Raw genomic sequence first — 24,491 nt, 5'->3', positions numbered from 1 at the left:
TGGAAAGACCCCAAATATCCATTGACTGATGAATGGATAAAAGAAGTGGTGTGTACATACACACACACACACACACACACACACAGAGGAATGTTACTCAACTATCAAAAAAATGAAATCTTTCCATCTGCAACGATGTGGATGGAACTAGAGGGTATTATGCTAAGCGAAATAAGTCAGCCAGAGAAAGACAAATACCATATGATTTCACTCATACGTGGAATTTAAGAAACAAAACCGATGAATGTAGGGGAAGGGGGGTAAAAAAAGAGCGAGAGGCAAACCATAAGACACTCTTAGCTATAGAGAACAAACTGAGGGTTGATGGGGGGAGGTGGGTGGGGGATGGGCTAGATGGGGGATGGGGATTAGGAGGGCACTTGTTGGGATGAGCACTGGGTGTTGTATGCAAGTGATGAATCACTAAATTCTACTCTTGAAGCCAATATTACACTATGTGTTAACTAACTAGAATTTAAATAAAAATTTGAAAAGGAAAAGAAAGCAGATACTTCTCAGGGAAGTATACTTGCTTTTAAAAAAATTTTAATTGTGGGGTAATTTTAGATTTATAGAAAACGCACAAAGATACTACACAGAGTTCATATACACTCTCCACATAGCTGCCCCAAATGTCAGCATTTTACATAATCATGAGACATTTGTCACAATTAAGGTTTTAACACTGGAACAATACTAGTAAGTGTATTGTAGACTTCATTTGGGTTTTACCAGTTTTTCCACGAATGCTTTTTTTTTTTATAAAGATTTTATTTATTTATTTGAGAGAGAGAGAATGAGAGAGAGCAAGCACATGAGAGGGGGGAGGGTCAGAGGGAGAAGCAGACTCCCTGCCGAGCAGGGAGCCCAATGCGGGACTCGATCCAGGGACTCCAGGATCATGACCTGAGCCGAAGGCAGTCGCTTAACCAACTGAGCCACCCAGGCGCCCTCCACTAATGCTTTTTTAAGAAAAAACTTTTAGATTAATTTTCGATCTTCAGAGAAGCTGTAAAGAGAGAATAGTTTCCAGATATCTCTCACCCCTTTTCCCCTAACATTAACATTGCCGAAACTAAGAAACCAACACTGGTACAGTATTATGAACTCAACTCCCAACTTTGTCCCTTATTTCTGTTCTAGGATCCCATCCAAGATACCGCACTGCATTTAGTTGTCATATTTCCTGAGTCCTCTCTGGTCTGCGAGTGGGTCTTCCCCCTACACCCCCCATAATTGTGACAGTTTTGGAGTCAGGTATTTTTAGACTGTCCCTCAATTTTGGCTTGTCACGTTTTCTCTGCATAGTCCACTGACCCAGCAATTCCACTAGTAAGAATTTATACAGGTAAAGTCCCACATATATAAAACGAAGAACGTTTGAGGTTTTTCACTGGAGCATTTCCATAACAGCAAAACATCAGAAACAACCTAATGTCCACTAGGAAGGAACTGGTTAAATTAATTGTGGTGTACAGAAACAATGGAATGCTTTCCAAAAAATAGGACAATTTAACAGCTATTTAAAAAGACTGATAAAGTTCTATATGTATTGAACTTTAAGAACTGTTAAGTGGAAAAACAAAGTGCAGAAATGCATGTATAAATGCTCCCAACTGTGTATAAAAGTAAAGGGGAAACAGATATGTATTTTATCTTACTTCTCCTATACCCCAGCCACAGAACCAAGAACGGGAACACGATCTTCTACCATAGCAGCATAATTACTTCATAATATTATTCTTACTCGACCGAGGGATATCCGGCTGTGACACACTCCCAGGGTGAATGACTATGTAGGTAACTCTCTTAAATCAGGGTCTCATCTATTTAAAATGGGAGAAGGTGATATACATGAATAAAGTTATCAAGATGCCATTTTTTAAGAAGTGAATCGCTATGCGGTAGAGAGGCCAGTAGCCTACAAACCAAAGCGTAGGGACCTAGACTATCCAACGATGGGAATTTCCAACTTCCTGCCTATCAGTTTCCTGGTGAGCAAGGCAGCAACAAACACCACGTGCTCTGCTAACCTTCATGTTTGGTAGGATGTGGCAGAGCCAAGTCTTCGCAAACTGTCTGTGGAATGATCATCGACTCATAAGAGCTCCAGTTTTTCTTTCCGAAAGGTACTACTTTTTCATGTGACCGAGAAATTTGGCAGTCATGCGGCAGACAACAGTCTTCTAAATTTCAAAATGAGCTACAGATGGCTCTCTGATTGCTCTTGGAATTCTGTGAAGCAACATGAACTGATTTCAAAAACCTCTCACTAATCATAACTTATTAGGAATTTGCTTTTACAAAATGCCTGCCCTCTCAATTCTCCCATAACTCATACCAGTATCCTTGTAAAATATCAGTTCATGCTTTACAAAGTGCTCTCCCACCTATGATTTCACATAATAGTGTTTTGAGTTAATAGAAGAGATTATCTTAAATCTCCTTTTACTGGCAAGGGAACTGAAGGGGCAGAATTGGGTCCAGGACGCCAATCTGCTCAAGATTTTCAATGCAGATTCCACAGCACAGAGCCCAGAACCTGATCCTCATGGCTATTTTCTCAACTTGAGATGCGTAAGAGAGAATTTAATCCATACATGCAATGGATGTCTGAGAGTATTAAGGCTTTGTTCTCTTGTGGAAGCTAGAAAGACTGCAAGATAAGATAAGGCAGGTTAAAAAAAAAAAAAAAAAGATCTCCCCCCGCCGCCCCGTCCCCCCAATTTCTCCTGACAGAATCTTACTTGAATGGGGGAAGATGATCTGGCTCAGCCAGCCAATCTGGGTACAGAGGTGCCAGTTGGGCCTCCACGGAGCCTCTGGGTCTCCCTGCCAATACAAGTCTGAAAAGGCTTTGCTGTTTTTCAACTTACTGGCCAACGACATGCTGCAAAACAGATGCTCTCATAATCAAAACAGCAACATTCCATGGACCAATGAAAATATTTAGGCATGAAAGTGGATCAGAGATGCAAGCCTGGCTGAGTAACTGATATAATGTTCTAAGCTTCAGGCCTGAGAAAAATCAATTAGGGCTTTAAAGAAATCACAGTGAAATCAAAACAATAAATTTAATGCTCATTTGGAAGCCGATGTACAAGACCGGGCTCAATTCAGTTGGTGCTTTTTGGCATTACTGTGTACTCTCTTACTGTGCTTACTTCATTCGTATATACTTTAAATAAAAGAAACAACATTCTGGACAACTAGTCCGGTGTCCACGGAGCACCTACAGGATGATCACCCTGCAAGGTCATCAGAAGTGCGTTGCTGGGCTCCGTTCCCAAACCACCTGAGTCAGCACTGTGAATCAGCATTCTAACCTGGTCTATTTTATTACACAGGAAAGTCTGAGAACCAGCGTTCTGAACAAATGACATTATTCAAAACTGAACCTATCAAAACTGGACAAGGACAGATTAGAACAAGGAACAGAACAAGGAAGAAGACTCCACAGGCTTTCAAAACAGATACTCTTGGTAACACCGTGTATCCATACAGGTGACAGAACGTGACCTTTTACTTAAGGACACAGCCAGCCAAAGGCTGAATTTGCGATGGATGGCCATGGGTGGGGACAAACGGGCTAAGTCTGAGGTGGTATCAAAACCATCTTTGATCAACTCAGCGAGAGAAAGAATTCTCTTTTGGTATACAGTTGGTTTTCATTATATTAGCAGTTTTTTCATGAAAGCCCACTTCAAAAACCATTTCTGGAATTCTGCAACTCCAAAGTGACTTAACTGTAAAGAGTTTTAAAATTACTTTGAATACATAGGCTGTTAAATCATAACTGTAGACAAAACTAATGAAAGAATTAACATTCCACAAAGTGCACGGGAGCCTCAAGTTCACAGACACCAGTTAAGTGTTGATTAGACAATTTATAAATTGCTTCTGGCAGAGCCAAGTCCCTTTTCCCTAACTGATAACAACAAGTCCTATTTTAATCTGATAGCACTTCTTGAACTCCAGAATCGAATAAAAAGATTCCAAAAGTTGTTACCAATGCAAAGGAGTGTTTATATCACATAATTGTGTGACCTTTCAAATATTTTCATCATGCCTTCCCTGTTACCATGAACAGGAGTTTGGACTTACCGATCCTAGGTCCTTACCCAGGCACTTTGCTCTCTAGCTGTTTGACCTTAGGAAGGTTACTTCACTTTTAAGCCTCAGTTGCTTTTCCTTCCTTCCTTCCTCTCTCCCTCCCTTCCCTTTCCTGTCTTTTAATAAAATACTAACCAGCAGACTTAGAGTTGAATATTGCTGTCGGGAAAGACTTGGCACTCAACAGATGTTACTGTCATACCCAGCTCATAATTTTTATGCACACAGAAAAACAATCAACTAGTCTTAGTGAATTAAGGGTTCAAATTCCATTTGTGTCGTTAAATAGAAACAATTAGGACAAATGTATAAAAAAGATGTGCATTGTCCGAACAGCTCAGTGCAAACAATATTAAGTTTATAGGAATGCCTGCTAATAAAGGCATTTCAAGGTTTTGAAATCTAGTTCACTTGAGCAGATATTTAAGTCTCAGAAGGATTAAAAAAAAAATAAAAATAGCCCTAAAAAGTGTAAATTAGCTCTTAATTCTGATGGCTAGAAACCTTGAAATAAAAATACCTTTTCTTCATTTAGATAAAAATGTGATTCTAGTGATTAACATTAACAAAAAACAGTAGGAACCCCTGAAGATCATAATTATGGTTCTCTATTATACTGGTTTTGATCCAACACAACTCTTAAAAAAAAAATCAGAATGATATGCTTATTTCCCCATCTTAGAGGCCAAATGCTTGCTGTGGATACAGACCATTAAAATTGAATTGTCATCTATTTCAAGGGCCAACACTTTCAAAATGATCTAACTGGCATTGTCAGACATAATTGTAAAATGTTTCCAAGAGAAGTATAGTTCACCTTACTTTATTATTATTCATTCTTAAAAACATGCATGTTATTTTTAAATGGTTTGTAGGAAAACATTTGTACACAAAAACCACTGAGTATTAGAATATTATAAGGATAAACCCAACTTTCCCTAGTCACTATCTTCAATATAAAAGTCATTCATTCACCGAAGTACTAAGTGCCAGGCACAAGGTATCAGTGGGTAGAGCTGCAAACGTGAAGGAGATACCGCCTTTGAAGGGCTCACGGCTCTGGATTGTGAGAGGAGGTCTAGAAACAACCCTAAAAACAGAGTTTTTTGAAGAGCACAGTAGAAGGCACGATTAACTTGATGGAAAGATTAGGTAAAACTCAACTGATGATACGGCATTTTAATTGGGACTTAGCTAGGTATCGTAGCTAGTGAGGAGTTTAAGAGGCAAAAATAGAAAAGCAGTAAAAAAGAGAGTATTTCAAGCAGAGAGGATATCATGTGCCAAAGAGGTATGAATGGACCCATGGCTAGACGTGAGGAGCTGAAAGAAGTGTGAAGAAAGGCAAAGGAGTGTCCTGCCATCCTGAAGTTGGGCTGAGAGTTCCAGTCAAAACATACATGGCAGCTATAGTAATTTGGACTTTTTGCCAAAGCCCAAATGAAGTCATTTATGTTTGTTAAAAATGTCCAGTAGAGGACAGATGTGAGATTTATTTTAAATACAGTCCTGGTAGCATGTGGGGAGGACAGAAGCAGGCCTGGAGCAAGGTGACCTGTTGGGTGACTACTGGAATATATTTGGGGTGAGCAATTATGGGGCTTAAATTAGAACAACAGTAGCCAGAAGGCTGAGGAGGGACAGATCCAAGCGATACTTAGAACACAGACTGCTATCATGTAGAAGTTGGAGGAAAAAGCATGTGTTACCTGTTGTTAGCTTAGGTGGTGAGTGAGTGATGACGTCACTGCAGAAGATGATGAACAGACTTTGAGGAAAAGAGGTCTGAATGAGGAGACACTGCAGAGCGTTCAGGAAGCAAGGGGCTGGGAGTCAGAAAGGTCTGATTATACCAGACTGGCTCTCCTGGAGGCAGCTCTTCACTGGGCAAAACACATCTACAGCTTGGGAAGGAGAGAACTAGAAAAATAAATCTGTGCATCATCACCCTATAGGTTGTAGTTGAAGCCAGGGGAATCGATGGGATAACAGCAGACAATGAAACCCTCGCTATACTCCAACACTAAAGGGATGAGTGAAATCAAGCAACATCCACTAAGACTTTCCCAGGTCATTCAACATAACCATAATGAAGACTACGAGTCAATATGGAAAAGTGTTTGACACAAGCTAAACAGATCAGAATACACATAAAATAACATGAATGAATCTCAAAACCACTTTGCTGTGTGGAAAAAAGCCAGACATAACAAGAACATAATGTATGTTTCTATGAAATTCTAGAATACACAAAATAACCTACATCATAAAAATCAGTGTTTGCTTCTAGGGAAGGGGGGCGGTGTCGTCTACCAGAAACGAGCATGAGGAGATTTTCTGGGAGGACAGAGATCTTCAATACCTTGATAAAGGTGTAGGTCATATGAGTATATGTGTTTGTCAGTAAGCACTCCATTGTATGTAAGTCAGACCTTCATAAAAAAGTCAAGATATGAAGTCATATATATTCATATAAACAAAGACACAAGAGAATATGTAAAAATAAGAGCTCTGTCAGGGATACTGGAACTATGGGCTATTTTCCTCTCACTTCGCAATTTTAATTTCCGCACAAATTCCTTAAATAAAAAGAAACCAACCCTCAAATACTTGAAATACCCATAAATACTTATCAGTCACTTGTGAAAATGGAAAGCATATATATTTTTTCCATAGTAAGGAGAAAAGAATCTCTGAAATGAAGCAATTTACCATCTGAAGTCAACAAGAAAACATGAGATATAATAAATACATGGTTGTAAAGTATTGAGGTCTCCCTGGAGGAGCGGGGGAGCCTCGTGGTTTTGTTCTGAGCTCAGCTGGGTGAACTTGGCAGTAGAGGACACTTGTCAGAGTAACCAGGAGAGGCAAGAGGAAAGTCAGTCAGTGGAGCAGATGTTTGGAGGCAGTTAGATTCCGAAGGTCACTATCACAGACTCCACTTGGGTTTCAGTGCTCCTGAGTTTCAGCTGTCCTTTATTTATTTATTTATTTTTTGCAGTTCTTAGTTTGGGAAGCTTGCCTCAATTTTCATAGAGAAGAGAAAGAAACAGTACCCCGGGGAAGAGTGACACCAAAAGCCCCCCATTATTTTGGAGAGAAATGGTAGATACTTGGATGCTGCTGATGGTAGCAACAGTTCTCTTCTTGAGAACAGCTGCAAACTGCACCCATGTGAACACCTACTATTTAGTAGTAGCTAACACGTGGTGCTAGGCACTTTACAGCGAGTGACTTCATGTCATCCTCACAACCACCCCTGAGCAGACAATTATTAGTGCCATTTGACAGAGAATGAAACCAGGACTCAAGACCTGTCAAGTGACTTGCCTTTACGTCACCCAGCTACCGAAGATTTGGACCTGGACAGTGTGACCACACAGTCTAACCACTCTACACTACTGCGTCACATTTTAAAACTGCCATTTCCAACTTCGCTATGTCACCTGTCGTCTTCCATCTCAGCTCATGCTACGAACAATCCCACCGGCAGCTTTCGGAGTGTTCCTCCTGGACTGTTCCATCAGAAGAACTATGTAAAGGCTTCTCTTCTCTCCCCTCACGGGACTGGAACCATTCCCCAAATGCTTTCCATAGTTCCTTGAGCAGTTCTACCTCATGCAACGGGAGCAAGGACATATTCCCCGTGTGTCCCCTCTGCTGACTGACGTTCTCACCATCGTCTCACTCATTCCCCTGACAAGAGTCCTCTGCTTCCGGGTTCACCCAGCTCCCACCTGCGCGACGAACGCTACGCACAGGCCAAGCGCGGCATCCGGACACTTGGCCAGCGACAGTGAAAGCACACCAGGGCACACTCTCCTTATCACCAAGGGAAAAGGGGGAGAATGGGTACAAACTGCGGGCTATTTCCTGCCGGGCTATGTGACCAACTGGAGGTGCTGAGGACCTGGGTCCCATTCGAATCATTTCATTGTGCTCTCCGCTAAGAGGTAAAAAGAGGATCCCCCATTCAAGCAGCAATGAATGAGCACAGTGTTCTGCTGGCGTTTCTGTCTCATCTTGGGGAGAGGCTGAAATATGAACCGTCAGGTAGGCTCATCTCCACCTCCACTGGGTCGTAATGAACTCCGAAACACACACACAAAGGCCTCTTTCCTGACCTGCTCACTCTAGATCCATTACGTTATTTAAGGCACAGACAAAAGCAAATTAAGTTGGTCATCTGGGTAATCAAAAGGACAGCAGTCTAGTTAACATGGTGGAAAGCCTCGAATGCTATAGCTGGAAGCCTGTTTCTCAGCTGTGGTCTCCTTGAACTGTTTCCCTAGAACTCGCAAGTCTTTGCGGTCCTGAAGTTCCATCTGTCCTAAAATTACTTTTCTATAAAAAGAGTTCTTCATTTCCATAGCCTAAAATAAGGTCAGGAGAAAATGATGCCCCGGCTAGGTATTAAGAACCTGGGGGGTTAGCCAGGAGTTTAGGGTTGCCTCCCGTTGAGAGGGGAAGATGGAAGAGGAACACAGAGACAAGCCAAGGCCCCATATTCACTGCTATTTGATCTTTGCCTTCGTGGGGGGGGGCGGGGCAGGGGAAGAAAAACTTCAAGTCCAGCAAACTATATTGACAATATTAAAATTCTGGTCTTGTCCAAAGAAAAATGGGCAGTTTCTTCTAGAACTGGATGAACACAATCTTCGTCTCTGGCTATTGCTTTTGCATCATTTATACACAGAGCCACTCACACTTTAAGAGGAGGCTGTCAGCATACATAGAAAATTGCAAAGGGCAAGCAACTGAGCCTTTTAATGAACAACTCCAGACCTGGCTGAAGCTAAAGCAGGAAGCGGATTCTCTGGGGCTGAGGTGTCCGTGGCAGACAGGGGGATCCCAAGGTATGGCTCACTCCAACACAGGAGTGAGGCAGTATTGTCTCTCTTGCATGAACCCTGAGGACCCTTCCAGGAGAGACAAGAACCAAAACTGAGCTCAGCCTGGGAACAGAAGCACTGGGTGGTGGGTGCTACAGACATCAGAGACACATGGCTACCAGTAGGACTGGGTCCTTATTCACCATCAGCCGGGTTCAAACTGTAACGTGAGCACAGAAGATGCCTTCTCCAGACAGGCTACCCTGGATGCACAGCATCCTTCTTTTCTGTATACTCACTCCTCGCAAAGGGCCCGGAGGGAATGTAATGTAATTACTGTCATCGGGGAAGGAATTTTTTTCACCACTCTTTAATATGGAAAGAGGTTCAGAAAAAAATATGACGGGGATTATTTAACAGGAACTCACACAATTACAAAAGTCACTCTGTCCCTGTCTTCAGGGAGAGCAATGTTTTGGTCATCAGAAGCTCTGCTAGGCTTAGATCAGTGCCAGGAATTCTGTGAACTTGAGGTCAAGCTGCCAAGATTCGGAAGAAACGTTGATAGTAAGTGTTTGCACAGATACTAGTGTGGGACAGCTAACCACTGGCAGCATGCAACTCCAGATAGGAAAACCAAATTTTCCAGTCGTCCCCTCGTCCTGTAAAACTTGCGGGGGAGGGGGGGGGAAGAAAAGCTCTTACCTAGCTCTCCTCGAAGGTGAACAAGTTCTTGAGATAGGGTTTTGTGTTGTTTCAGTGCTTCCTCCCGCTGCGGAAAACACACATCAAGTTACTAATGTTTTCAAGAGGGTCCCTTTCAGTAAGACACACATTTGTTATCACTAGGAAAATGAGACTCAGAAGGGAGACGCCAAGATATGAATCATTTAGGCTAACAGTTTGTGCTGTTAAGAAAACACAGATGTCCCTTAGTTGTTAAGGAAATTCATATTTCAAAAATCTTTATTTTCTCAGGTCCTCGTGCAACTTTCATTTGAGGCACTGCATGGCACTTTTAAAAATATTTACTCTGAGCCCTGCTTCATTGCTGATCCACAGAACCTTTCAGCAAATGCATACTTAAGACTTAATGCATTCTCCTCCTCCAAGGGCAATAAAGCACTAATCAGTTTAAGATAAATATTTAATGTTCTAAACATACGCACTTATATGCACTTTGTCCTGTATTTGCAAATAAAAAAGTTTTGTTACAAGGTCAATCCTTCTAAAAGGAAGATGCAAGTTTGTTATAAAGCAACAGCAAAAAATAATCCTTTTTAAAAAAAAGGCAAGATTAAACTAATTTTACTCAGCTCCACATTATTTTTTCTAAGGATTATTATATATTTGGGATCAGCTATAATTGTAAGATGTTAGAGAAACAAATCAAAGAAAATCAGGCAACTGCTTCCATATCAAAAAAGCTATTATTTATACTGCAAAAAAGAAAAATTTCCAAGTTACCAGCAACTCAAAGCAATCACACACACACACACACACACACAAATACAGCAATAGTCTCTTAAAAGGTAGATTCCCTACCACCAGGGCATAACTAAGGAAAAGGAAGAATTCAAAGCTCTCTGAAAATGCTCTCACTAGGATCACCCAAGACGGAGCTCCCGCCGCATCCTGATCACAGTATTGCAGAGATCATGAGACCCGGTCTTCTGCAGACAAGAACTGCTTGTCATTCAAAGCATCCCCCAATTCCAGACAACCTCTGCCTCAGTCCCTGACATTCTTCCAGAAACGCACTAGAAGCAAATACTAATTACCCTTGTTGCTGCACATGGAGGATAGAGGCACATTTTGCTGCTGGAGCAGCCCATTTTCCAGCTTCTGTCTCCAACTGTCCCCACCCCCTTCCCTGTCCAAGAAGTACACAGGTGGCCACACCACCCACCAGTCGGGTCTGCCTACATTCAAAGCTCTACCGGGAGGAGCGCCATTGGTCCTCGGTTAGCCCTACTTCACGTCCTGCAGGTTACCATACGCCTCTCTCCTGGCAGAAGCTGATTCTGCAGCTTCTGCCTTTGGCACAAGCAGCCTGCTATTACTTAAAGCCACAGCCCTTCATTTATGAAAAACGAGAGCCAGACATTAGACTGATCGATGGCCACTTACTTAAATATCAGCTGGTACAGTGGAAAGAAAAACTGACCTTCTCTGCCGGGATAATGGAGTTATTTTTAGATTTGTGAGCCTTTTTCGTCCCCCTCTTTAATTGAGGTCATTAGATTATCACACTTACTAACAGAAAAGAGAAACTTGTTCTCAAAAACCTGTATGGTAAAGGAGCCTATGAACTAGGTGAACAACAATCCAAGTGTGTTCTGTGACTTACAATTTAAAATGACATTATAATGAAACTAATGGTGTTTGCCGTGAAATTTAATCTGAAAGCTTAGAACATGGTTCACTGGTGTTTAAAGGGAAAGTGTGAAATGCTGATTTGAGAGCTGGAGATCAGACATCTTCTAAAGCGTTTACTTTTTACTCTGGGGTGGGGTCTCTCAAAAGAGCTGAGGAAGTTAACGAACAACGTGCTAACGCTGTCATATTGGATAGTTAACCCTGACTGCAATTTAAGGAACACGTCTTCACTGAGAACATTTTTGCCATTAACTCTAAATGCTTGATTTTTAAAGTGCAGTCTTCAGTTGTTCTGAAATCATAAATCAGTGAGTCCAGGTTTTTAAAAATGAACAAGTCATGAGTTTTCTAATGTAGAAATTAAACTTTGAGGAAAATCAACCTGGATTAAAATTGGGAGAAAAGCATATAAAAATACATATATTGGGCGCCTGGGTGGCTCAGTCGGTTAAGCGACTGCCTTCGGCTCAGGTCATGATCCTGGAGTCTCAGGATCGAGTCCCACATCAGGCTCCCTGCTCAGCGGGGAGTCTGCTTCTCCCTCTCCCCCTCCCCCTGCTTGTGTTCCCTCTCTCGCTATGTCTCTCTCTGTCAGATAAATAAATAAAATCTTTAAAAAAAAAAAAAAAAATGGACTCAGTTGAATTTAAAAAAAAAAATACATATATTACATGCTTCTCCTGGTCTCATGAACTTAAGCCTTAATTTTGTTTGCTTAGCAATCTAGTTCAAGTAAATATCAGCAAGCTTTGTCACTCAATGTCAAGAAAACCAAAAGACAGCTTAATACCCATAAGCAATCCTGCAACATATTCAGGAACTTACTTAAAATTCACTTTCCAGTAGTAGTTAAATTGTTAGGAGAAGGCAAAGCTGGCAAGAAGTTAAATCACTTTTCAAACTTTCACGAATGTGAAAAGTGAAGACTGAAAAATTAAGCTGAGATATAGTCTCCAGGGGTAATTTTGTGAAAGTGTTTACATCCTAACACAAATACATACCACGTGATCTCTTGGCTTCTTAAAGAGATTTTGGGGATAAGGAATTTCAGTCCATGTGAACATTTCCCCCAACTCTTCTGCACTCAACCTTCCTGTACTCAATGCCCAGAACCCAACCTGGGCACTCCGAGTACACAGTGACAGGAAAGGCGTGAGGTCATCCTTGACTCTTTGTCTAAATGGGTTGTTCCAAAGTCAGTCAGTTCTTCCTAATGCGCCTTGAATCTATCACACTTTTTCTATTAGTGCTACCTCCACCCCAGTCCTGATCTCCACCAATTCACTCCTGCACTAGTAGTGAAAGCAACCCTTCATACGACCTTGCAGAGGGCTGCTAGATTCATGTCCCATTTTCTTTGTACACAGAAATGCCCTCACTCAAAAAGAATATTCCATGGAGTACATGAAAAAGAAACTTTACCCTAGTTCCAAGAACCTCAATCATCCAGCTCCTGTTTAGACTCCCAATTCCTTCTTCGTTCTGTTCAAGTCACACTTGCCACGTGTGTCCCACCTCCACAATCTGGAATGTGTGGTCTTTACCTGACCCGTTATATAAACCTCAATGTTAATCATAGTTACCGTCTCCTTCCCCCCAAAGCCTAGAGAAGACATTTATCTTTCTAAATTGATTGGCAAATGACTGCTCTGTACCAATTAATCAAGGACCATTCCAGATGCTGGGAGAAACATGAAAGAAATTTAAGGCATGGTTCTTGCCTTCAAGAAGTTGGGAACCGGGGTGCCTCGGTGGCTCAGTTGGTTAGTGTCTGCCTTTGGCTCAGGTCATGATCTCAGGGTCCTGGGATCAAGTCCCAGATCGGGCTCCCTGTTTAGTGGGGAGTCTGCCTCTCCCTCTCCTTTTGCCCCTCTCCCCCACTTGTTCTCTCTCTCTCAAATAAATCTTTTTTTTTTTTTTTTTAAAGAAGCTCGGGACCTAGACAGACCTAAAATGTCCACGCTCAATTCTCCAGTCATCATTCAAGGCAGATGACCTCATCTGGGGGGAAGCAGTACAGAATAATGCAAAAACCAAGGGCTTTATATATAATCCTATGTGAAATGCCAACTACAGTGTCCGCACCATAGTGTCAGGTTCTGCCTGACTCTCTTTGGGAGCTTGTCCTTTAAGATACCTATCCTTCACCTGTAGATGATAAAAACACATTCTGTCACTTACTGACTGCCTGTTTCTTTTTATTCACCTGCTCCTAAATCAGTGTTTCTGTCCTAGATGATAAACTCTTTATAGTCTACATAACAAGTTTATTTAATCCTCTTTGTATTTTAACAAGCAGAATTCCACACAATGTGAAAAAAAGAGGGAGGTGGGTATCTGGATAGAAATATGCTTTTCTATGCATGCATTAAATATATGAAGTCCCCCAGGGAAAAAAATGGATTCACTATAATTTAATTAGGAGTCCCCGGGATACAGGCACTTAGTCTCTGGCTGCCATCCCATCAGTGGGCCTGAATTTGTTAGCTATTGAAAAGCATCAACAGCACAGGGGGATTTTGCAGAAAAGAGCCATGTCCGATGGTTCAGATGTGTGTATCTCTGACCTCCTCCCCACCACTCACACAATGAATTACGTCCACTCTTTTTTGTTCTGAGACATTTTTACTTATAGTAGACTGCTAGTGTCTTTCCAAATTCACCTTATTTGGGTACCACTTTAGGTTGGATTTCACTTTGGCTGTTTGTACAGAACATTGCACAACTATGCAAAGATAAACCAAGAATGGGAACAAACTAAAACTAGCAATAGTGTGTCCTCTGGGAAAGAGAAAGTGTGGTGTTAGTTTCCAGATTGATGAGATGCTTATTAGAACTTATACATAATGAGGGGCGCGTGGGTGGCTCAGTTGGTTAAGCGCCTGCCTTCGGCTCAGGTCATGATCCTGGAGTCCCGGGATCGAGTCCCGCATCGGGCTCCCTGCTCAGCAGGGGGTCTGCTTCTCCCTCTGAGCCTCCTCCCTCTCATGTTCTCTGTCTCTCATTCTCTCTCTCGCAAATAAATAAAATCTTAAAAAAAAAAAAGAAAGAACTTATACATAATGAATTATCATTATTAAACAGACTTGCAACAAAAGGGTAAGTCATAATTCTAGGATTCCCTATAATCAATCATTTTTATCCACACTCTAATGCTCTAAAACCATTTAGAAAAACTTAGCAATGAGATATATATGTATATATAGATCGGTCTACATCTTCCATCTACATCTACCTATCTGTACATCAATCAATCACTTCTATAATGGTATGAGAGAACCAAAGGGTTAAGAGGAAAATTGTTCTGAAGAATTACTTAACTTTCCCCCTGGTTATGTCTTTCCTTTCTAACTGTTTTATAACAGTGCCCTGTACACATTAGCCAATCAGTAAATATTTGCTGATTGGTTATAAAGAGCAAAGAACATTTACATAATGACTTTATATGTTCATCTTTACATCTGGGATTCCATCCTCCCCATTCATTTGTTCGTTCAGGTATAGACTGCATGTCTGTTATGTATAAAGCCCTGCCATAGCTGCTGGCGTGGTTTCCTAAGAAAGAACTAGTCACAGATCCTGCTCTCAGTGAGCTTCTGGTCTTAAAAAGCAAAATGAGTGAAGATGGTTATCTGTAATATAAGGTAGAGCGTGACAGAGAAATCTAAGTGCTCCTAGAATCCAGAAGGTAGACAGAACATACAGCTAGAAGGACCAGGAAATAAAAGAGGGAGGTGTTTTGTTTTGTAGATTTATTTATTTTAGGGGGGGAGAGAGAGAGAGAGAATGTGTGCGTGTATGTGTGCAAGCAGGGGGAGGGGCAGAGAGAGAGAGAATCCTCAAGCAGACTCCCTGCTAAACGTGGAGCCAGATGCAGGGCTGGATCCATGATCCTGAGATCGTGACCTGAGCCAAAACCAAGAGTCAAATGCTCAACGGACTGAGCCACCCAGGTGCCCCTAAAGGAGGGAGTTTTTGAACTGGATTTTAAGAAATTCAATGGAGTCACAATTACCTGGGCATTAAAACCTAAATCAGGTGCGAGATGAAATTCACATACAGTGAAAGTATCCCAGAAACTCAGTAAGAGTTTGCCCTGTTGTAGACTGATGAAACCATCTGTCAGTATGTCCAATCAAGTGAGGTTTTTCCTTTAGTGTTCGATCTACTCTTTCTCCAACTGAGCATCTGATAAAAGTGTTTGGTTTGTGTTTGCGGGCCAGGTTGTATGGGAAAAAAGTATCTTGAAACATGAGGACTGTGCAAGGTTCATGCCACGTGAGGGATTTAGGAACCAAAGGAAGAGCTGAAACTGGTCTTTCCTCTCACATCCCCTCCTGGGCCTTTCCTCACTGAGGGGCATGGAAGGCAGGCCTGCCTGCTCTATTTAATTTGCATTAACCAAGCAACCGCTTGGTTGTTTGTATAATGAATCCATGTGAATCAAATACAGGTAGCGATGGGACGCTACTCTAAGAGCTGAATATGTAGGTATTAGGGAGAAGGGCAGTAGCCCAGTAATGGTATTTGAACCAAGGATGAAAAAGCACAAGAAGTTCATAGGTGATTTTGAGTTCCTAGTGTCCTAGACCCAGGTTCAAGTCCTGGTCTTTCTCTAAATAGCTGTCTGCTGATAGTCAAGTTAATTAACAGCTCTATGCCTCCAATTTCTTCCTAGTAAATTCCAACTTGTGTCTTTGGACAAGATTTAATAAGTAAGAATGTCTAGAACTTCATAAATATTCAACACACATTATATCCCTCTTGCTTCTCCTCTACCTCACTAATTATACGGAACAGATAGGCAGTGAGGTGAGGCTTAAAAGGGCAGCTCGTGCCAAATTATAGAGTCTTACACTCCAAGTTATACCCCAGAGTCATCCAGAGGAAATATAATGTGAGCCATGTATCTAATTTTAGTTTCCTAGTAGCCACATTTCTTAAAAGTTTAAAAGATTAAATTTTAATGTGTTTTATTTAACCCAGTATATCCAACATATTATCATTTCAACATATAGTCAGCAGAAAAATTATTCACAAGGTATCTTACACCCTTTTTTCATACTGTCTTTGAAATCCAGGTGTATGTTTTAATGCTTGTCTGCATATCTTATTTTAGCCTTACGGCACTTCAAGTGCTCGGTAGCTTCATAAAGCTAGTAGCTACCATGCTGGACAGGTCAGCTGCAGACAATGGGGAAACCACTGAAGGTCTGAATCAGCAGAGTGGAATGCTTTGGAAAGATGAATCTGTTAGCACTGCTTGGGGTAGATTATAGTAAAGACAGTGCAAGCCTAAAGACTAATTAAGACGTTATCGTAATCCAGTAGACAGTTATGCGGAATCCGAACAATGCTGGCATCAGTACGAATGGAAAAGAGGGGACGAAGAGCAGCAACAGTGCAGGATGAGGGCTCACGGCACTGATGACTCATCTCATGTGGGAGGGAAAGGAGAGAAAGGAATTGAACGAGAGGCTGGTTAGGCTAATATAGTAAAACAAGATAATTGGTTTATCACAAAATAGACAAATTGTTTCCTACATTTAATATTATGTCATTTCCAATTTAGCTTACTTGGTTATATGAACCAGCTTTCCAATTCCTTCCTTACATATTAAAGAGAAACAGGAGGACTACATACTACTGTAATAACTAGGTAAATGTCTCCATCTCCCTCTCAAAACAATTTTTTGGACAAAGCTGTAAAATGTTCATCAAATATTGATCTTAACGGTCTATTAGCTTGGTAACTTGCAAAGGCACAGACCAGGTGCCCGGCTCCCCTGCCCCAGACTGGTAACTGTACCACAGTAGCTTCTGTAGGAAAGGAACGTACATTTGTTGGATTGAACTGAACTACAGAACAAGCAAACTGAACAGTTTTCTTCTCGAGATGTTATGTAATACCCATCTTTTTAGACTATGATTTAAAAATATTTTAAATATTTTAAAAGCCTGGGTAGCTCAGTGGGTTAAGCCTCTGACTCTTGATTTCGGCTCAGGTCATGATCTTAGGGTCATGAGATCGAGCCCTGGGTTGGGCTCCTTGCTCATCAGGGAGTCTGCTTGAGAGTCCTTCCCTCTGCTCCTTCCCCCAGCTCAAGCATGTGCGCGCGCACTCTCTCTGTCAAATAATATTCAAAAAAACATCTAAAGAGCTCAAATATGATCTCATCCCAGCGTTTCCCCTTAGATTATTGCAGTTTCTGTTGCTAGGCCAGTAGCATAGTTCACAGATACTTGGTTTTCTCAATGAATTTTAACTAGTCCCTGAACTAACATCCTTGGAGAATGTCAGGGAAGAATAAATAAGCAAAGAAAATCTGTTTTGCATTTGTACCACAAACTATTTTAGGAATGGACAGAAATTCTCAAAGAGTCCCCAGACCCATACTGGGAGTTACCTCAGAAGTGTTCTTTGACCCACAAATATAATCAATCTCATTTTTCAAAGCATTAAATTAAAGGTAAAATGGAAAGCTGTGTACAGTTAGACAAAAAATTAAGTTAAAAAACTGATAATGCTAATATGCGCTGGAGGCGTATAAAGTATAACAATTATCTTATGCCGTTGTTAGTCTAAGTGATTCTGGAAACAAAAAGAAGGTAGTAGAAATGTTTCAATCCCAAATTTCTAGAGAGTGACTCAGGTATCAAGCGAGATGACAAAGCATAATTGGGTGAATTATATCTGCTCTTACCATTCATTAACTGAAAAGTATTACCAAGACAAAAGCGTGAATACTGCCCCCCTCCTGCGCCTCTCACCTCAATGAGAAAAGACTCTTTCGAGGGTAGACATCCTTACCTCAGAGAGTAGGTGCTGAATCACAACTGTTAATGCTTCAAATTTGATATTACCACAGGACAGAAGCTGCTTGAGCTGCAGGATAAATCCACTTTGGTTTTCACATTTTGTTTTATATTGAGCCAATTCAAGTGTTTTTTCAGAGGACAGCACATCTGGAGACGTCTGTGTCTGGATACACAAACTTCTGGGATTCTTTTGCCTGCCCTTTTCAACTGTAAAAGGAATAAGTATACATAGGAAAATATGAGATTTTAATTTTTATAATCACTACCACCTGGGTTCAAAACCAACTAGATAAGCCACAGAAATGCATTTAAGCTATGTTTACATAAGGAAAGCATATGGATCAGAGCAGGAACTAATCAAATATCTAGATGTTTGGAATTTATAAACACAGACAAGGTCTTTAGCTCTGACTTTAAAAGATTTACAAAGGGCAGAGAATTACGCGTGAATTTAGCAATCCAGAAACATGAAAACTGCGTGCAAAATAATGTTCATATTGCAGTTTCTGATTTTCTAGGTAAATTGGTACAGTATTGTGACTGTGACAAGTCCTCTGACTCTGTATTGTGATCACATACACTGAAAGGAAAACACAAGTGATTGGACTTTCAATGCCTCTCCCTCCTCCTACACATTTTCTACAAACTTCCCATCCTTTCCTGCTGATGGCCTGGTCATTACAAAGATTTGTACTGCTGACGAGTCATTTCCTAATCTCTAATAAATCATTACATATATTGAAAATCTACTCATATTTTGCCCCTTAAGTTCGCTGCTAAAAGTACTATATTCTTGACTATCCTTTTCCGTTTTCTATGAAACACAAGCTTTATTGTTTTTCCCCTCTCCAAGTACTAATAATGGCCTATGGTTTTTTTTTTTTTAAGCTCATGTTAATACTCCAAATCCAACTAAGATGCTGTGCTAAGTGATTATTCACTATCTATGCCACAGTGTCCTGGGAATTACTCTATTTTAAATGAAAAACTGTTCAGTGTTGGAACAATTCCAAATGCCTCAGTCACTTTAAATATCAAACAGAATTGGAAGAACACAAAACAAGCTGCTTAGCTTCTTGAAGTAAGTAGGCCAAGTAATCAAAACAAAACATGAAAAAAAAAAAAAAAGACACAAGAAACTAAGAAAAAAAAATGTTCCCTTGTTTTCAGAGGCATTCCCTATGACATTCACATTCTGTGATAAAAAACCAACCTAAGAAAATTTTACAGACAGAAATTATTTTCTCCAATTTTTCAGGGGGAGGAAAACTAAAGTAATTTCTTGACGGAAAATAAACCTCAGTATTCATGCTCCAAGAACCAATGACAAAAAACACTCAATATATTCTTTAAAATAAAGAAGGGGGTGGGGGGGGAGAAGGCTCTCATTTTCTATGGTACTTTCTATGGTTAAACAATTCATATTTGTATTAATACTTGATAATTCACTGTTCTAAAATGACTAAAGTATCTTTTGTGTTTTAAAAATACTTCAGTCGGGGGTGCCTGGGTGGCTCAGATGGTTAAGCGTCTGCCTTGGGCTCAGGTCATGATCCCAGGGTCCTGGGATCGAGTCCCGCATCGGGCTCCCTGCTCAGTAGGGAGCCTACTTCTCCCTCTGCCTCTGTCTCTTATGAATAAATAAATAAAATCTTAAAAAAAAAAAATACTTCAATTGGGGTGCCTGGGTGGCTCAGTCATTAAGCGTCTGCCTTTGGCTCCCAGGGTCCTGGGATCGAGCCCCGCATCAGGCTCCCTGCTCAGCAGGAAGCCTGCTTCTCCCTCTCCCACTCCCCCTGCTTGTGTTCCCTCTCTCACTGTGTCTCTCTGTCAAATAAATAAATAAAATCTTAAAAAAAATAAAAATAAAAATACTTCAAGAGAAGGGGAAAGTATTTGTCCATTAGTCTTTCTTACTAATCATTAATAGCTGTTTAGTACTAACTGCCATTTCCAAAGCACATGAAGAAAGCAACCAAGTTCATAGTCCTAATATTAAAGTCCTGAAGGGAGAACTTTATAGAGTCACATACTAATGAACTAATTAATGAAAAATAATCTAAATATTTTACAGTTTGTCAAAGTATCTGAAATTAGTATTCCTTTATTTCATGTCATTTCCTAAAAGGTTCTTAGGAGTTCTATTTCTCATGTAACATTATAATAATTACATGGTTCTCATTTTTCCCCTCTTTCATCCACTCAGTAACTCTCCATAGGGAAAGCGAGGTTCCAGGGTGGGAAGGACCTTGCCCATGTGGGATGGCATCTATGGGACAGATTCAAAGTCAGAACTTAGGCCTCCAACACCCATTCTCTACCTTGTCACCCACCTTGGAAAGTGGAGATGGGGTGGAGATCTAATATAAAACTAAAAACAATCATTTATGCAGTAATTGTAATAAAATGATACTTTATTATATCAAGCCTGTTATTTGGTAACTCTTCCTTTCAATAAACCTACATGTAGATAAACATCTGTGTTTTATATAAGCTTATACAAACTTATATGTTTATAGTTTTGTATGATTTTATACAAACAGAACATCCAAAAACAGCTTTTAACTCTTTGACCATCTAGAATTTCCTGTAACATACTGCAGATATAAATGCATTCTCCTGACATCATTGCTGTATGTCCTACCAATACTTAACTGAAATAATCATTTATTTATTGATAGATTGCTTTGAGTTTATCATTCCTTGAATCCCTTAACAATGTTTGATTCTCTTTCTAGAATTTCTATGCTAATTAACTTTATTATTTAACACAATATCAGAGTTTTAAAACTGTTAGGTTATAATTATTTACAAAATCTGAGATATAAGTACTTTATATTAACATTTTTGAAGAAAACATTCTTTAAAATTCTTGCCTACTGAGACTTCCAGATGAATTTCACTAGTCAGGTTCTAGTACATTATTTCATAGGGAGATAAATTTATTAAACATTGCTTTTCCACCTTCAGGTTCAAAATATAGGTACTCCTTTTGTAGCACCAGATTTTATATTTTTCCTTCAAATTATTATTATTATTTTTTTTAAAGATTTTATTTACTTGACAGAGAAAGACACAGCGAGAGAGGGAACACAAGCAGGGGGAGTGGGAGAGGGAGAAGCAGACTCCCTGCCGAGCAGGGAGCCCGATGCGGGACTCGATCCCGGGACTCCAGGATCATGACCTGAGCTGAAGGTAGTCGCTTAACCAACTGAGCCACCCAGGCGCCCTCAAATTATTTCTTATTCCAAAGTGAGGCAATAGCTATATATTATGTTTGGTTTCTTTGTATAAACTAAATTTCTTTCACTGTATTACATTTTTACGATTTACTATAAAGTATTTGCTAGTAATATTGTTTGGATAAATTACTTGATATTATCTTTTTTTCTTATTAAATGGTCAATTCCATTACTAACATTATTTTAAAGTAGATAGCTTTATTTTTATCTTGGCTTAAGATTAACTATGTTTCTCAATGTATATAGATTTTAAAATAATACCTCTACATCATGTTAAGAATCTGTCCACACTGTTTTTGAAGTGTTTAGGAAATACAAGTTGGATTTTCTGATTCTATATTAGGCTCTGAAACCATTATGGTTTTTACTAGCTTCTATTTAATTTGATCCTTTTTGTTTTGTTTCCAGTTTTTTATTGTTATGTTAATCACCATATATTACACCATACATTACATCATTAGTTTTTGATGTAGAGTTCCATGATTCATTGTTTGTGCATAACACCCAGTGCTCCATGCAGAACGTGCCCTCTTTAATACCCATCACCAGGCTAACCCATCCTCCCACCCGATACATTTTGTTAAAGGCTTTTCTTAAGCCATAGTGGCTTCAAATTCCTAAGACCTATTCTTTTCTTTTAATTAAAAAACTTTTTTTAATCATCTGAAATGTAATCCCTCCCCCTTTTTTCTGAGGTAAAAGTGACATTTAATATATTAGTTTCAGATGTGTAAGGTAATGATTCACTGTTTGTATATACTGGGAAATGATCACCCTAACAGTCTAGTTAACATGTTACCAGACATAGCTACCTTTTTTTTTTTTTTCTTATGAGAACTTTAAATTCTACTCTCAACAAGTTTCAAATACACAATACAGTATTATCAACTCTAGTCCTGTGCTGTACATTACATCCCCATGACCTATTTATTTTATAACTGGAAGTTTGTAACTTTTGACCCTGTTGACCCATTTCACAACCCCACCCCATCCCCCAAAACAAACTTAATTTTTTCAGGTATGTCAGTCCAACAGTGTAAGCTGTTCCCTAGTTTGCTGCTGAGGATTCGGATGGCTTAGGTCCACAAGTGAGACTGGGGACTATACATTTCCTTTATTATATTTTGGTTGCTTTGGCTTTTCGTAACAAAGTGGCATCTGTATTTATAAAAGTCCTCTTCTCCATATTTTGGAACTGTTAACAGTGTCAGGACATGTATACTCTTTGAAAGTTTAGAAAGTTCTCTAGGACCCAACACTGTAGTAGGAATCCTGCTAAGATCACACTAGAATGAACAGTAAGTAGTGTTTGTTACGGTACACCCTGGAAAGCATCAAGTGCCCGAGTCTGACTGCACCCCAGTCGTGCAAGGCTCTTGGTGCTTAGCTGCTTTTCATCTGTGCTTTGCCTGGTCACTGTTTCACCTGCAGCTGCAGGACTGAGGCATTGACTCTAACAAGGAAAGCAGAGGAGGGTGGCACCTGCATTTCAGGAAAAGCTGTCCTCCTCTCTGGCTTTCTTAATGGCTGGAGAACTGGCATTTCAAGAGGGGAGCCCCTCGTATCAGCGTGCGCTCTTACTTATCCAGCCATGAAGACCTCAAACGCCACCCCTAGAACACAGCGCCGCTCTGCCTCAGGTAGTGACTGGAATTGTCTGACTTGTACATCATGATACAATTTTCCATGCAACCCACCAAGAATCTCATCCAAACATTTAAAACAATTCTGGTCATGTCCGTCTGCAGAACTTTAACTGACATTTAAAAACAATAAAAGCTTTATGATAAGCCTTCTCTAACACAACCTAGCATCAACTGGTGAATTTATAGCTGGTCAGCAAGAATTTACCCTATTGTGAACCCTACATGGGAATTCAATGACATTAACCGAAGGGTTTCCGCTGTAAACTTGTTTGCAAAGGACAAGATCAAAAAGCAACCCAAATGTCCATATAGAAGACTGGTTAAACTTATGGTACATTTAGATAATGAAATAGCACAGTTGTAACGGAGAACTAGGACATGTTCTGTTGTAAATGAGAAAACCACAGTAAAGAGCACTGTAGACAGAATGCTCTGCCGTGTGATGATGAAAATATAAGAGCACATTTTCCATTTTGCTTATAAGTTCTTAACAAAATTACTGCATAATACACATACAAGTACTAACACTGTTTACCTTTTCAGAAAATAGGAACCAGAGAGATACAAGGTGTTCTAATATATTTTCTATACTTTTTAATCATGGGGTAAACATACCACCTTTTCAAAATTAGAAAGTATTTTTTAAAGGTGGTTAAATTAGGGATGCCTGGGTGGCTCAGTCGGTTAAGCGTCTGCCTTTGGCTCAGGTCATGATCCCAGGGTCCTGGGATGGAGCCCTGCATTGGGCTCCCTGCTCAGCAGGGAGCCTACTTCTCCCTCTGCCTACCTCTTCCCCTTGCTTTTGTTCACGCTCACTCATGCATGCGTGCTCGCTCTCTCTCACAAATAAAATCTTTAAAAAAAAATAAAGGTGGTTAAACTAAATTCTGAGCACTTAAATTGTTAACACTTAGCTACAAAAAAACAATCCATGTTTCTTCCTTGGGAAATAGAGACAAAAATCTAAATAATACAGGTTTTGTCATATGTGACAACTCAAAATACATTTACATTTAAGGAGGAAAGAAAACACTGACATACTATCCTTCTAAGAGTACATGTCTTCAAAATTTAACATAAGAGCAAATAAGCAAACAGACTGCCCTCTACCTAGAGCTGGAAAATCAACTTGTGACCTCAATCTTCTGCTCCATATACTGTGCTCCCTAAGGACAAAATTGTGCCACATGGTAGCTGATGACCTAGTTTGAGCATCTTCACCCCCCTTCCTCACTCCTGGCCAAATTGAAGATCAGAAATGATGCAAAAATCTCCAATGATGCTTAAAGCCAAAATGCTCATAAAAAGGGTACTTCATAGTACTAAAAAATAGTTTCCCTTAAGTCCTACAGGAACCATGTTTGTAGGAAATTAAAATATGAACCAAATTCGCCCACGTCCCCTTTTTTAACATGTTACCATTCTGGCAATGCAGCTGTATTTAAAAATATAATTTATTA

The 24,491-nt window shown here is 40.1% G+C and overlaps 1 protein-coding gene across 7 annotated transcripts in view; it reads right to left on the bottom strand.

Annotated features, from left to right (window-relative positions):
- MTUS1 (microtubule associated scaffold protein 1) overlaps positions 1–24,491 on the bottom strand; it is a 122,198-nt gene that overhangs the window by 18,071 nt on the left and 79,636 nt on the right. For 6 of the 7 annotated variants that reach the window (XM_021694109.1, XM_021694110.1, XM_021694111.1 and 3 more), the window contains 2 exons: positions 18,136–18,350; positions 9,651–9,717 (listed from right to left, as the gene is read on the bottom strand). In XM_021694109.1, coding sequence (XP_021549784.1) covers positions 9,651–9,717; positions 18,136–18,350 — 282 coding nt within the window. Of the gene's footprint in view, positions 1–9,650; positions 9,718–10,726; positions 10,781–18,135; positions 18,351–24,491 lie in introns of those variants that run through there. The other variant, XM_021694115.1, reaches the window with a different exon arrangement.

This window comes from Neomonachus schauinslandi, chromosome 2, assembly GCF_002201575.2.
Source record: "Neomonachus schauinslandi chromosome 2, ASM220157v2, whole genome shotgun sequence".
NCBI classification, from domain to species: domain Eukaryota; kingdom Metazoa; phylum Chordata; class Mammalia; order Carnivora; family Phocidae; genus Neomonachus; species Neomonachus schauinslandi.
The sequence above is the reverse complement of the archived record's forward strand: the minus strand, read 5'-3'. Positions and strand labels throughout refer to the sequence as shown.